General features: G+C 32.7%; 4 protein-coding genes across 11 annotated transcripts in view; 2 read left to right on the top strand and 2 right to left on the bottom strand.

Moving 5' to 3' along the window:
- Positions 1-5,571, top strand: part of LOC100748212 (venom dipeptidyl peptidase 4) — a 310,210-nt gene extending 304,639 nt beyond the window's left edge. For all 6 annotated transcript variants that reach the window (XM_033319882.1, XM_012383458.3, XM_012383459.3 and 3 more), the window contains 2 exons: positions 2,341-2,546; positions 3,827-5,571. In XM_033319882.1, coding sequence (XP_033175773.1) covers positions 2,341-2,546; positions 3,827-3,922 — 302 coding nt within the window. In that variant the 3' untranslated portion in view covers positions 3,923-5,571. The remainder of the gene's footprint in view (positions 1-2,340; positions 2,547-3,826) is intronic.
- LOC100748332 (DNA-directed RNA polymerase I subunit RPA12) lies at positions 5,335-6,393 on the bottom strand. The gene is made up of 3 exons (XM_003488089.4): positions 6,131-6,393; positions 5,771-5,987; positions 5,335-5,688 (listed from the first exon to the last, which is right to left on the bottom strand). The coding sequence occupies exons 1-3, from the start codon at positions 6,258-6,260 to the stop codon at positions 5,664-5,666; spliced, it is 372 nt and encodes a 123-aa protein (XP_003488137.1). The 5' UTR covers positions 6,261-6,393; the 3' UTR covers positions 5,335-5,663.
- Positions 6,394-6,482: 89 nt separating this feature from the next.
- Positions 6,483-10,138, top strand: LOC100748453 (F-box/SPRY domain-containing protein 1). 2 transcript variants are annotated; one of them, XM_012383461.3, is made up of 4 exons: positions 6,483-6,859; positions 7,163-7,442; positions 7,524-7,614; positions 7,700-10,138. In XM_012383461.3, exons 1-4 carry the CDS (start codon positions 6,555-6,557, stop codon positions 7,792-7,794), a joined length of 771 nt encoding a protein of 256 aa, XP_012238884.1. In that variant the 5' UTR covers positions 6,483-6,554; the 3' UTR covers positions 7,795-10,138. The 2 variants fall into 2 exon arrangements, with proteins under 2 accessions (XP_012238884.1, XP_003488138.1); XM_003488090.4 differs by having other exon boundaries at positions 7,169-7,442.
- A 999-nt stretch (positions 10,139-11,137) lies between these two features.
- On the bottom strand, positions 11,138-14,545 carry LOC100748572 (transmembrane protein 164). 2 transcript variants are annotated; one of them, XM_012383634.3, is made up of 6 exons: positions 14,363-14,545; positions 13,721-14,061; positions 13,520-13,636; positions 13,370-13,448; positions 13,184-13,284; positions 11,138-13,110 (listed from the first exon to the last, which is right to left on the bottom strand). In XM_012383634.3, the coding sequence occupies exons 2-6, from the start codon at positions 14,036-14,038 to the stop codon at positions 12,829-12,831; spliced, it is 897 nt and encodes a 298-aa protein (XP_012239057.1). In that variant the 5' UTR covers positions 14,039-14,061; positions 14,363-14,545; the 3' UTR covers positions 11,138-12,828. The 2 variants fall into 2 exon arrangements, with proteins under 2 accessions (XP_012239057.1, XP_003488139.1); XM_003488091.4 differs by having other exon boundaries at positions 14,122-14,545.
- Positions 14,546-15,612: the final 1,067 nt, after the last annotated feature.

Raw genomic sequence — 15,612 nt, forward strand, 5'->3', positions numbered from 1 at the left:
CTATTAAAGATGATAGTAAATACTGTGCACTTTGGATATTTCATATGTCTTTTCTGTGCGATGTTTGCATCTTAAAATTGCCCATCAATGCATAAAAGTTCATAGTCCAATCATTGCTGTTTGTTTCAAGTGTTCTGTTTGTTTTAGAATTTCTATGATTCTCTTTGTATTGGAATAAAAATTGGTAGATCGTCTTGCTTGGATAATTATAGAATTCTACATGTATAATTACACATTGTTTGAAAAATGCCTCTTACTTGATTTCTTTTCGCACTGTCCGCAAAGATATTTTTACTTCTTTTAAAATGTCCGGAATATTTTCCCAGTCGGTGATTTATTAAACTTCCTCTTACAGATATCGATTATGTCCTTATTCCTGGAAGTTCCCTTTTTATTCTAACTTCTATCACTATTATTATCGGCCTTTTTTTTAGATTGGAATAAAGATTGGCACACAATTCTGCTTGGATAATTATGGAATCATCAAAGATAAACACCAGATGGAAAAGTAATAACGTCCCTTTTACGTCCCCTTTATTATCTTCTTTTTATTATTACTATTATTATGGTCTGTTTCTTTCTCTGCTTATTTATGATCATATTTGCGATTCTTTTTGAAATGGAAATGAACGCTTCGATGATAGTCGAAACAGATGGAAAAATAATGCCAGGACGAAGATAAACATTATATTCGGGTAAATATTAAATGAATTGTTTGAGATGATTAAGCGGCACACGGTTATAGCAAATATTGACGTGAGTATAATAATATAATTGCTGGAAACACGGTAATTAGCAGTTGCGGGTTAATTAAAGATCATTAACTCGATAATCTTTACGCCTGGCGTATGTACGACTAAAAAAAAAATTAATGAATTCTCGTAACTCGTTCAAAACTCAATCGATATCGTGGAGCAACTCTCTCTCTCTCTCTCTCTCTCTCTCTCTCTCTCTCTCTCTCTCTCTCTCTCTCTCTCTCTCTCTCTCTCTCTCTCTCTCTCTCTCTCTCTCTCTCTCTCTCTCTCTCTCTCTCTCTCTCTCTCTCTCTCTCTCTCTCTCTCTCTCTCTCTCTCTCTCTCTCTCTCTCTCTCTCTCTCTCTCTCTCTCTCTCTCTCTCTCTCTCTCTCTCTCTCTCTCTCTCTCTCTCTCTCTCTCTCTCTCTCTCTCTCTCTCTCTCTCTCTCTCTCTCTCTCTCTCTCTCTCTCTCTCTCTCTCTCTCTCTCTCTCTCTCTCTCTCTCTCTCTCTCTCTCTCTCTCTCTCTCTCTCTCTCTCTCTCTCTCTCTCTCTCTCTCTCTCTCTCTCTCTCTCTCTCTCTCTCTCTCTCTCTCTCTCTCTCTCTCTCTCTCTCTCTCTCTCTCTCTCTCTCTCTCTCTCTCTCTCTCTGCCGTAAACATTTCCGCGGGAAGAATTTCAAGTTATATCGCCGGTTCATTTCGCTCGACCTACTTAACCAATCAAAATAAAAGCCAAAAACGAAAGAAACGAAGGGTAGAAAAAAAAGTGAATGCCGAATGAAATTGAATTCCGTGCGAGATCGAATCGAAAACGTTCGTCGAATGGTCGTTAAACCGGAAGGGAACGGCTCCTCCGCAACAGTTTTCGCGAAAGAAAATACCGCCGCAGCCTCTCCGCGCCATAAATCATCGAGCGCGAAGGTTTTATTAAAAGAAGAGCGTTCGAAGTACACCTATTCGATTACCTTTCAAACGATTATGTTCCAAAGCTTCTTTAAACTTCCTGTTCCCATAGTTCAAATTGTGATGCAGTCCGAGAATTTTTCTTCGTTTCTGGCTCGATCGATGGAAAACGAATTTCAAGAGTTTATTTTGAGAATATTCGCTTCCTTACCTACACCGCGAATCGAAAATATAGTTTACCATATATTTCATTATTTTAGTAAAGTAGCAATGAAGTTCCAGTTGGAGAATAAATAAATTGACGAAACGATATATTAGAATTACGATAATATCGATAATGCAATATTGCACTGCAAGTGAAACGCACGCAAAAACTCGGATATAAGAAGAAGAAAAATATTAAACGCGTAATTTTTTTTCAAACATAATAATTTAAATGTAAAACAGAGCAAAAAGTTTCTCGCTATTGTAACAAAAATTTACGACTCAAAAGCGACTGCGAAACGCTGCTTTAAATTTAATTAACAAGTATCGTCGATTCACCTTATACAAGTATGCGTTCGAAATTATTTTCTAAATTCTATTCGATACCTATCGTGTTACATCGAAATTTACAACATTCGTTCGATATTGAAGCTAAAGAAAGTATCAGATAATGACTAGTTATACAGTGATATTGGATAATCGATGCACATTGTACAGATTCGATATACACGGAACGGTTCATGGGCTTACCCTCGGACAATCTGCATGGCTACGAGCAAGGTCAACTGCTGAACAAAGTGGATAATATTAAAACGAAGATGTATTACTTGATCCATGGCACATTGGACGATAACGTGCACTACCAGCAGTCACTGTTACTCGCCAAGGTTCTCGAGCAGAAGGATATCCTGTTCAGGCAACAGGTATGATATTCGAAAAAGATGTACGTTCGAATAATTGAATTATTACCTTCAGATCGCGCATACTCTTACTAATACGAATACAAATTTCTAGACGTATTATAAACCGTTTTTGTAAACTAAAGAAATAGACATTTCTTTTCTATTTTAGTTATTTGTATCATATACATCCTTCCTATCTTTATACATTTTAGGATGATTCGTACTAGCGATCACGTTACGGTTAAATCACGTCAAGTCAGGCATCGGACAAAATCGCTTACGCGTAGTCAAGTCAGAGGAAAATCTCTTGATTGGTGGCTGACTTGATGTGATCTGACCGTGTACCGTACGTCTGAAGCTAAAACCTAAAGCTTTAGGTTTTCCATAAAATATATATATATATATATATATATATATATATATATATATATTAAATAAAAAGTTCAACTAATTACATTATAGGAAGGTTTGTTTCTATATAGCATTTGAAAATTGTATTTGTAAAAATTGGTAAATAACTAGAAACTGAAGCAAGTTAAATTCGGTATAAAAATGTTTTCTACTTATCGTTTAATAGTAGTCTCATAGTTGTCTAACAATTTTTTCAGAATATTATCCACGCGGTGGATAAGAGGTATATAAAAAAGGGGACCGAGTCGAAAACGCTCGGCACGCACCGCGTTACTTCAAACAGTTTACAGAATTATTATGCTTGGCATTCGCCTACGTGCTCCGTGGCCGACCCATGGTGTTTAACGTTCGCGATTAAAATCTACAAAGCGCGCGCGAAGTGCAGTTTATTCCGCCTGAATAAATTCCCACTGTTTCGTTTAAAGTTTAAGTTTCATGTGATACACTTTTGTTAAAATGAGTATTACGCAACGCATGGATTCGTGCCGTTTCCAGCGCAATCGCCGCTATTTGTTCTCTCTAAATAAATAGACTTGCCACGTTATTTCATCGTACACATAAGCTTTACAAAATATTTGAAAAAAAGGATCGTGTGAAAATAGATACACTGACCCACGAAAATATTTGACCATTTACCATCGAGAACTTTTATGTCCATATTGCGCGTGTTATATAAAACATTTTCGATTTCATTGGCCCTGCAACGAGTGTAAGTTCTGTAAATGGTCATAAACCCTGTAATAAGTGAAATTTGAAGCCAATCTGGGAATTTGTTTAAAAGTTGCAAGATATTTATTACAAACATATATCTAGTTAAAAAAAAATTGGTATACAAAATATTTCGTAAAACACACATGATATATTTATAAAAGAAATTATATTTTTTCCAGACTTACACGGACGAAGACCACGGGATCGCTCAGTCACGAGCTCATCTTTATCATTCATTGGAAAACTTCTTGGACGAATGTTACGAAGCCTCATGATTGCAGCGTCGAGAAGAAACGACAATCTAGATCCTTTACGTCACCTGCCTCACATTCCACTTGTAAATACCTTGCCACTTGTACATACTCGATGTACAATATGTAATATGAAGCGTTAGTGTAAATAATTGAAAATGAAAAATCATGAAATACATTCGATTCAAACGAAATTGCAGGCTGAAGGACGGTTCTATACAACTTCCATTTCGTGGCTAATAACGAAGGAATTTTGCCACGTATTCGAAATCAAATATAGTCGCCAATATAGACATTAATTAGTATATTTGCAAATTGTTTGAATCGAGTGTGACCATTGATTGTTGAGAAATTTACAATCGACCCGAAGAATTTTTTTAATCTATTTTTTTGGAGAGACTATTTCGATCGTCGAAGGCCTAATGGACTCGAGAATAAATTTATAGCCCCTTACGGATAAATAAACTAACGTATGAACTAACCAACGCTGCATCTTGTGAAACATTCTTGTGGAAGTAAGTTTCGTGGAACGAACCGGATGCAACGCGTCGCATAATCGCCGATCACTTTGGAATTTCGAGAGTAAAACGAGTGTTTTTCTGTGAGATATATTATATTGTTAACGAACAGATGTTATTAAATATTATATAGCGAGACGAGAATTCGTACGTTTAATTACGAATTTCTAAAACATGTTCCTGTTTCGTTTCGAGCATTATATGCGAGGCAAGTGAGAGTCGTATGTGAAAAGAAGTATAATCGTACTCTCTGAGGGGTATTAATGGAAGAGAAGAATGAATATCTGATTTAGATATGTTTCTTTCTGAAAGGAAGAATGTTAAAAAAAAGATATGTATTCCATGATATACCTTTGACGATATTTAATCCTTTTTATTCCTTTTCTTTTTTGTAGCTTAGGAACTTTTGGTGATGGTACATAATTTGTTTCGTATTTTTTTCTATATTTTGCTTTTTACGTGTCTATTAACAATTTCAAGTTGCTAATATTATATATGTTTTATGTTCGACCATAATTATATTGCTTTATATTTAACATATAGCTTTATAACGATAAGAATACGTAACTAAACGTAATTGAACAAGATTATTTAAACGTAAAGATAAATTCTTTCCTGTTGATTTTATCAATGTTAGGATAAAGAAGCCTTTCCGACACTATTCATAGTGTAAGACTTCAATCGTGTATATAATTAAGTTGCTGGACTGGTTGTTAAAATTTCCTCGATATACGATAGCGCGCATCTATTTCTCTTTACTACTAAAGAAAATATAAAACATTATTGTGACTAATAGTTAATACTTAAATCTATCCCGTAGTGTAAGCGACGTACTAACAGACTTTAAAAAAAATACCAGGATTTTATAATGAAAAGGACCACTGTAATGGTTTCGAAGACAGATTAATAGGAACTTCCTAAAACTAATTGTTAACTTTTATTCCAATGTATTGTACAAAATATTTAATCGAATATATACCATTAAAAGATACATTATTACGAAATTTCCAACCATGCGTAATTAGGGGAAAAATATAATGATAATTCAGCGTTATTATGAAAATTATTATGTAATTTCTCTCCTTACTATTATTATGAGTCCGATTCATTGATATTTGTTGAGTGCATCATAAATAAAGCTCTATGTTTTATTAACACAGAGTGTTTTATGTTTTGATAATCATTTACCAATCAACTAATTAAATGGTGTTGAATGTAAAAATTGAAATGTATAATAAAATTTTCTGTTATGAATTCTCTGTCTCTTTGAATCTGAAAATAAAGTCTTCTTAAAACAGTTCCTTTTTCATAGAAGAAAAAAGCGTGCTTCTTAATAACACTTAAAAAAACATACTTGCACTTGGTGCATGTGTAAAATACTGTCTGTCCTTCATCCGCTGATCTCAATTGCAATGTAGCATATGACATTTTATCATTCTGACATTGAGGACATTTTCTTTCAACAATTGGGCCTTCTGCTTCTTCCATTACATCATTCTTTTCTTTTGATGAACCATAAACATTCTTTTTATTAAACTCAATAGTGTACGACATCGCCATATCTCCAAAAGCTAACCTCGAAGATCATTTATCATTTAACATCAATTTTTTACAATTACTTTTTAAGTAAATAAACAACAAATAATTCAAATTCTCACACAGTGAGATAAGACAAATGTGGGAAAATATAAAATACACAAAAAATAATAAGTACCTTCGGGACCCCAAACCCTTTTACAAGCATAACATTTTACATTTCCTTTATCACCTAACAACGGTAGAATGGATCCACAATCAGAACAAAAGCCAGGAGTGCTTATGAAAGAACCAATATTATGCGCCATTTGAAATTAAATTAATTAATTAATTAACAGGGATCGTAATAAAGAGACAACACAACACTAAATTAACGTACACGTGAGCTGAGAAAAACATTTCTGCTACAACCATAGACTACGAGATATAAGAATGGAAACTCATAACCTAAATTAAAATAGTTATCACGCATGCCTTTCTAGTATACGAATTTTCTATGCTTGTTATACACATAGAAATTACTTCAACGTTTGATAGATAAACGCCGCGCGGCGTTCCTGCGCGTGTATGTTTTGCTCGTTTACTCGATCAGAACCGGCAAAATGGACGATATAGTACTCCGAGTATCTGATCATGTTTTAGAAGTGATATTTTCCTATTTAGATCTGCACACGTTGAGAAACTGTTCGTTGGTGTGCAAACGATGGAACCGTTTTCTAAACGATGAGAACAATGACGCGTGGAGAATGCACTGCATCAGAAAACTGGCCCAAGAGGCGCTCAGTTCCGATTTATTGTCATCGGTACCTACGTACAAATCGAAGCTCCGTGCATTTTATCACGCGTGGAACCCCAATGACTGCTCCCGTAATGTTTATATTAGACCGAATGGATTTACCATGCACAGGTAGAACCTTGGATTCTGTCATCACCGCGTGTTAATTCGTGATTTATGTTCCGATCTCGATCTCGATCTCAAGTTTCCACACACAACGTTAAACCCTGTTATTTCGTTAATTGTCATATTAAAGTTGCATTTATATATTTTAACACCGAAGATTAACGAAACACATGAAAATCTGCAACAGGTTTTTCTAATAAAAATGAATTTTTTAAAGATGCGGTCATAAAATATAAACTTCTGATGTTAAGTGTGTTTTTATATATATATATAAGCGATAAGTGAGTGCTTGAATCTTTACTACTTGAGTTATAGGAATCCAGTTGCTCAGAGCACAGATGCCTGTAGAGGTAAAATTGGCTTCCAGCATGGACGTCATGCCTGGGAAGTTATTTGGGAAGGTCCTCTGGGAACGGTAGCAGTAATAGGTATAGCTACAAGAGAAGCACCTTTGTTGTGTCATGGATACGTAGCATTAGTTGGCTCCGACGAGCACTCATGGGGATGGAATCTAGTAGACAACCATCTGTTACATAATGGGAATGTGCAAGGAAATTATCCTTTGCTTAACAATGCTCCAAAATACCAGGTATGTAGAATTTTGTTTATCATAACTTTTATTTAGCTAAGAAAGAACATCGTCTAAAGTATTAAACTTTATAATTAACAGGTTGGGGAAAGAATTAGAGTAATATTAGATTGTGATGATAACACATTATCTTTTGAAAGAAATTATGAATTTTTGGGAGTGGCATTTAGAGGTACTATATACTGTTGCTTTTCAACTAACGATAGATGTTTAATAGGAAAAATTTGTTTTATATTAATAACAAATTAAATGCATAGGGTTGCCAGACAAAAGATTATACCCATCTGTATCTGCTGTGTATGGAAATACAGAGGTATCTATGGTGTACTTAGGACCACCTTTAGATGGCTAACACTTTACTTCTAGTAGAGACATATCCCCAGAGGCTTAATAAGGCTGTATGAAGTCTGAATGCAACATTGTTTGCGTCATACCAAAATGTCTACTATGAAGTAGAACAAGCACACAAATGAAGTGTATGATATCTTTTAAGAGAGATGTGTGCCTGTTCATTCAGTCAATATCATTGTAAATAGTATTAGCATTCCATTTCAATCGATAAATTCATGATAGTGCTTTATACAACGCTAACAGTTATAAGTTACTCAATAAGCAACATCCATAAGTTTCACTTGAAATCATACATTCGCTAATAGCTAGCGGTCTGTGCATTTGATAATGAAATTTCTCGTCTAAATCTCACGATTGAAAGTATCTTTATACGAGAATGTTGTTACGTATTACGGATTTCGAAATAATCATGTAAAAATATTCTTAAATTAGGCGATTTGTGAGAAAGAAGTTCCTCCGTGAAGAAAATATGAATATTCTTCCAGTGGACATGAATCGGAATTATTTTGTTATTTTGAGGTCTTTTCAGATCATGTAGATTGCAACTTTTTAGTTGATATTTCTGTACAGAGAAAAAGTATTATTCTTTACTCTTCCATGCAATATTAATATTCAAGTCCTTGTATAAATATATGCTTTATATGAACCTTATAAAATTTACTCATCTGCCAAAGGAATGGCGAAATCTTACTTGTTTATAAAATAGTCACATATTGCGATAATTAGCTTATTTCTATCACTATTAACGAGTCTACCACTAACAGTATAATTTTGCGAGGACTGTGAGAGGAACAACTGTGATTCGTCTGCATTTTATTAGTGTATTCGTTTTTTTCAGCAATGTTTGCATAAGTATTTTATTTATTTATTTATGGTTTCCATTTATTTATGGTTGAAATATTTCATGTTAGGAAACAAAACATTAAGGTCCTTTCTTATGAAACATTTATTACGCTTCGTCTTTTTTTATTATATATGTGTAGATATTTATATGTAATTTAAATTAATATTTATTTTCTAATGATAAGAAACGACTTTTTTAAAATATCGATAGAACTCAAGCAGCGAAATTGTCAAACAAATCGAACTTCGAAATTACAGTATACAGGGTGTTCCAGTTAAAGTGTTCATAGCTGCTTTATTTGTCAATGTATAAAGCAATGTCGTAAATTGTAAAATATATCATGGTAGTAAAATTCCGATCGATTTGTATGATAATTAATCATTTTCTTTTTTAAGTAGGGCAACGCTAGAAAACAAAACTAGTACCTGTCGAATTCATCTATGCAATATCATAGTCGGACTGATTTTTTTATTCTTTACGAAAATTTTGTTCTTGCATTATGGTATACTGTGTACAATATAGATTTGTGTTATTCAGTTGCGAAATCATCATGTATGTATAATCGTGGTGTGAAGTTCAACGATCACTATTGTGATTGATGCACAACAGATCTTACTTAAATTAATGTAATCGACATTTCGATTCGCTTGCGCATTTAGTGTAAGAAAATCATGTATCGACTATGGATGAAAGTTGTACATCGTGCTCTTTGAAATATGTTTATAAATAGTAATTAATCATCGACGCCTACGATCGACGCTAGAACTTCAAAAAATATTTCATGAGTATGATGGCGAGTAAGGATGATTTTTTAATGTACATATTTATTATTGTCATTACGTTTGTTACGTGTAGCTTCGGTAAAATTAGGTTTTTCTAAACTTTTGTACAGAATTGTGTACATATAATAGCGATCATGGATGTATGAGGGAAAAATAAACCTTGTTTCGTATGTGCCCAATGGTTTCATTCGCATAAATAACAGACATTGCGGGTCACGGACTGATTTAGAACTAATACCTCTCTCGATCGATGATCGATCCAGTCAGGTCTCCATGGAAAGAAGCATATTCTCGTTTAGAAAATGCGAAAAGTAATATAAGTTACTTCGAATACGAACTACCAATATTACACGTGGAGTATAGTGGTGCCTTATTACAATTCTTTCGATGTAATCTCGATGTGGCTACGATAATACAATGATAGCATTAAGTATTTCAATTTTAATCGACATCAACCCGTTGAAACAATTCGAATCATCGGTAAAAAAGAACAAAATGCATCGTTTTGTAAATACACGTGTTACGCGCGCATCATGTAACCATATTCGCGAAACCATTCTGTACAAACGTTTAGAAGAAGTGTGAATTAGTCGTGATACGATTAAGCTTGGAACACCGGTATACTTGCACGTATATCAGAAGAGTGAGAGTTTTAAACAAAAAGAAAAAAAAGAATGTACATCGCTCTGTAAATAAATTATTTTATTTTAATGCTTTAATGTTTGTATTGTTGCATACCATGAATCATAATGGCTAAGAAATCTTAACGCTTCTCTTCTAAAAGAGAAATAGAACAAGGGGTGTTTCATGTCATGATTTCTCTTTTATTTGAATCATTTATACAATAGATACTTCGTACAAACCTCTTTCACTTCATATCCCGTACAATTTAACGATTTTAATATTATAATTCAGAATCAAATGTAATGTTTCTTTCATCCCTTGTTCTCTGGGGAACCTTCAGGTTCCTTTCAGGTTCAAAGTACCTTTGCAACAAGTTTACTACTGTTATGAAAATGACGCTTTCCATAGCTTACAAAAATATAACGCCAATTTGTTGTACATTTAATTTCTACTGCTGTGCAACTTATAAATAAGTATTAACTTAGTTATAGATATATTAAAGATTCAATGTTACCACGTTACCATGAATGTTACCATGAAAGAAAATATTTAGTTGAATTCAACTTTCTTTAGTGTATTAAGACATTGAATCTTACATATATGCGATTCTCATCACGAGTGCTTATTCGAATGTAAGAGAAATGACAGAGGTGTAAATTTGAGAAGATATAGCTGTACATACATAAACCCTTCTGTACATACTACATATAATAATTTCTTTTTACTAAACCTATTAGGAAACACTGTGACTCAAAGCATTTATCTTAACTGATATAACTTGTAGAGTAAATACAAGTTAAATATTTCTTGTTGCACAGCATCATTCCAATGACTGTTAATATTACGAAATTTTAATTCATATTACGAAACAATCATTGTTATAAAAGTTCTTTTTTTTTTTGTTGTTGTATAGTCTATCGAAAATCAAAATTAAAATTTTCACAGGCCTTTGTAATTGCAAATTAGATACAAATATTCGGTTTTGAATAAAATGTAAATAATATTAAGATTTCGTGTATATCCTTTCGTGTGGAACTCTATCAATGACATTATGAATAGATTGGAATCTTTATTTGCAATTTTTCGCTTATACACAATGTTTTTCCGTGATTACGTTTATTTTCCACACAAAAGAATTAGTTGATAAAAAATGCGCACGATTAAAAATTGTAATCGAAAACGTTAAAATATCTCATTTTTACAATAACATTTTCTTTCATTTTAAAATAGTAATATAGCAACACACTCACAAAATTCGAAATGGATATATTTTTTAATGTAAAAATTTTAACAAACCAAATTTGGGACCGGAAAGAAGTGTTCTTCATTATTAGGCCATAAAAGTTATAAATACTTTCTAAAATTTATTCTATGAATTCGTTATTTCATTATTATGAGCAAATGTTTGTTTTATGACTAATAGTTGAAGATTTGATAATTCGACAAAAATATGATAATGTTATTTAAATAGCGAATATTATAATAATAAAATTGCTACTTATATATGTACATATAGGAATTATAAAACAACAATTTATTGATGCTTATTTGAATTTTATATTGTTCCATACAAATTTTTATACAGATATTTGCTATATGTTTTAATACTTTTGAATGAATTGTTGCATGAGAAAATGTATTGTAATAAATAAAACTTTTGGCAGTTGGTATACATAAAATCATTGCAACACTATTTTTATGGATTGATAATATGGAATGAGTTGGGTAACTAATCTAAATATTTTATTACATGCACTCTATTAACACAATTTATCACATGTGTTTAAAATGGATAAGCAGTGCTTTTATTAATTATTAGTATATTCATATTTCATTTTGTATCACATGATGTAATTAATCATTACATATGTATATCACAATAAATCTCCTTTATCGTAATTGGAATAGGGATGAATTTAATAAGGAATGAAAATCATTCTATAAAAATAATAAGATACTGAAATATATAAATACATACATTAAGATTATGTTTAAAACTTAAAATAAATAAATCACACAATTCATTGGTATATTCCTCTTCTAATTACAACAGGTACTGTACATTATTTTAAGCATTAAGATAATGTTATATTTAAGCTCAATAAAGAAGAAAGTGAGTCTTTAATTACTCCAAAAAAAAAAGTGGCATGCATGACAAGCTCTATATAACAATAATCTATAGAGATAATATATCTAGAAATATTTAATTATGGTTTACTTCAAACTGAAACTGAAAAATCATCACATAAAAAAATATAGCGTATGAAATAACATTAATCGCTGCATTGTTAAACATTAATCGTTACACTGCTAAACATAAATGCTGCATTTTTAAATAGGAAATGTTTTACAAATAACATTCCTAATCACAGATGCATCAAAAATGCAAGACCATCGGATGCTCCTAATCTCTCGTAAGATAATTCGCGGACTCTCCTTCCGCTAAATGGAAAAAATGTACTACACGGCAATGGTAGCACCTATTTAAAAGTCGTTACAGACTCATATTTGAGATTTATAAATTCCTAATTACTACCATAACTTGCCCTGCACTGTTCCTATTCACCATAATCACACATACAGTGCGAAAAAATAACTACAAATTTGTTTATTTAGGAAAAGGATCATCGATCTTTACAGGTAGTGACTGTACAATTACGAATTCACAAATGACAAACACAAAATGTCTTGTGTTCATTTCATTATTGACATAGAAACTTATCTATTTTCCTAAATCAAGTACTCACTGAATTGCAGCAGAAATTATGAATTACGAAATATGGATCTAATTTACGTGAGTATGTCCATTTCCTGAAGTATTTGCATCTTCATATAATTTCTCATTATCATCCACTTTATTGTTTTTTGCAAGTACGCGATCAAGCGTTGGTTTTACTCTAGTTGGCGGAAACTTCGTTATTAAGAAATTCGACGCGAAACTGAATAACTTGGATAACAATGGGCACAGTAATCCTTGATGAATAAACGTCCATACCCGATAATATTGACCTTCAAAAGGGTCAAGAATAGCTGCACATAACATATGACTAAGATTCACTTGTATTGGCTAAAAAATGGAATGTTGGAACATTAGAATGGATTGAAACACAGAATATGTGTTAATATGAAATAACACAAACCAAAGCAATGGCTTGGATAATCCAGAAATGATAAGCTAAATTTATTCCATAACTGAAAACGGACCAGCTCATGTCTGATAGAGGTTCCACATTATACACACCTAAACACAAAAATTAGGATAGCGTTACATAACGAATTTTGTCACATGATTTTCAAATTAATGAGAGAAAATTAATTGTAACTACCTCCGATTCTCAGTAAGTAATACGGTATCACTACCATTAAACCATGCTGAATATAGTACATTGCTTTATCAGCAAATATCTGAAAGAATTATATCAATGTTAATTTGGATCATTAAATTATACATTTCTTAGTGAAACATGATAATTTACTCTGCGAGATTCTGTCTCTGGGAATAAATATGCTAAAAGTGGTCCATTCAAAAAGTTCAAATGTATCCTGAAGATAGCTGTGACTGTAGGACTAGGATCTGCTGCCAGTAAATACAACTATATTACAAAAAAGACAATAATTGTAAACAAGTACAAATAAAATATATACATTCCTTATTCAAATGGTTCTATTAATTTTACCTGTACAGCTGTGGTTATATGGCAAGGATTTAATATATATACAACTGTCCTGCTGGTAAACTTAAAACCAATTTCCATTCCTAGTACTAATGACATAATAATTAATAATACTCTTCTACCAACACAATCATGATTTACATATGATACTTTGGTTGGCAATTTAATTCGTTTATAGCCCCAAACAAGGAAGGTTATTATGAATATCGATATGATCAATGTTTCAATGATTCTTCGCTTTGGACTTAGGTAATATGCACATTCTGGTCCCACATTGCGTGGTATTGAAGCATTAACACCATCGTATGCCCATTCGAACATTGCTATGAATTCTTTTTGTAAGTCTGAAATGAAAAACATGATAGAATTTAATAGTTCAAGCACAGATTGGATCACTTTCATACCTGCACTATCCGCAATGACGAATTTCAGACTATGACACTCAAAATTTGTCTAATTTGCCAGTCAGAATGCTTCACTAGGAACTATGATTTGCATTTTAATGTTTCTAACTGAATTGTTAGACAAGCAGAATCATTCACGTAATAAGATCCCACGTTTGAGTGTCATATCGGAAAATGTAATTATCGATTCATCAAAACGAAGAAGGGTCTTTAAATAGAAAAATCATAGAACTGAACGTACGTAACTTCACTGATCCTACGTCTTACTAAACTGGGAAATAGTGCAAAAGACTTGGAACTGATATGTACATGTAATAAGACTCATTAAATATAAACAAGCATCATACTTTACACCGCGTATTTGCTATCAAAGAACACTATCGGAAGTGTTGAAGCCCCTGTTACCATTTTCGAGTAATTTTTAACGTTACCGACTCAGTAGAAAATAAGATTACTATATAATTGTACATATGGTGCTTAATAGATGGCACTATAACGTTCTACCAACGATCAATTTTATTTTTAATAAGTACATACAAAAATAGATTCGAGACAGGCCTAAATGTAGTTACTTCGTCAACAATTAAAAACTTTACTTCTATAAGTCTGTGATAAGACTAAATGCATTTTTGTGTCACACATTTTGCGGGCCATCGACCTCCTTTTCCTTTTCGTGTCATATGCGACGTTATCGATTCAATATTGGTTCGAATTAAAACTGAAATCTATGAAATTATTACTTTTATATAATTACAAATCGAAAAACTAAGACTTAGAAGTAAGGCTTAAAACCAACGATGCACGTTACAATTAAGATGCAAAAGTAAGGCTTAAAATTAGCGATAGAAATTAAAATTAAGACTTAAATGTAACTGAGACATGTTCAGTCTCGTATCACACGATAACAATTCATTCGCAGCTCCTATCTAAGAGAAACATTGATGTTTCACTTTACCCCACTATCCTCTATCTTTGTATAAAAAAACGCACACAATGGATTTAGCCTAGACATATTTATCATAAATGTTGCTAAAACTAAAATACACCTATCTCTTGATATGTTTGCACTATTCCATAATTAAATTGTAAGATGTATGCATCCCACGTTGGTTATTTGAGCCAAGAATTAAAATTAATTATTTTAACCTAAAACTTCAAAATAAGTACACATCATGCACCATCCATCTCTCACAGAACGATTATACAAATTACATAGATCTTTATTAGCTTAAAAGTAAGCATACACCACACGATATTTATCTACCACAGAACTATTACATGCATCATTACAAAGATTATGCGATAAATCGTAGCTTGGCCTAAGTATATGGATAATGCTCGCAAAGGAGCGGTTAGAAAGATAGAGAGAGAGAGAGAGCTTTCACGCTTGCAGGGTCCCATGTCGAAGAGTAGTAGTGGATGTGCGTCCCACTGTGTCCAACGATGTCCCACTGTGTCCAACGGTGTCCCACTGTGTCCAACGGTGTCCCA

Source organism: Bombus impatiens, unplaced genomic scaffold (assembly GCF_000188095.3).
Source record: "Bombus impatiens unplaced genomic scaffold, BIMP_2.2 scf_0217, whole genome shotgun sequence".
NCBI classification, from domain to species: domain Eukaryota; kingdom Metazoa; phylum Arthropoda; class Insecta; order Hymenoptera; family Apidae; genus Bombus; species Bombus impatiens.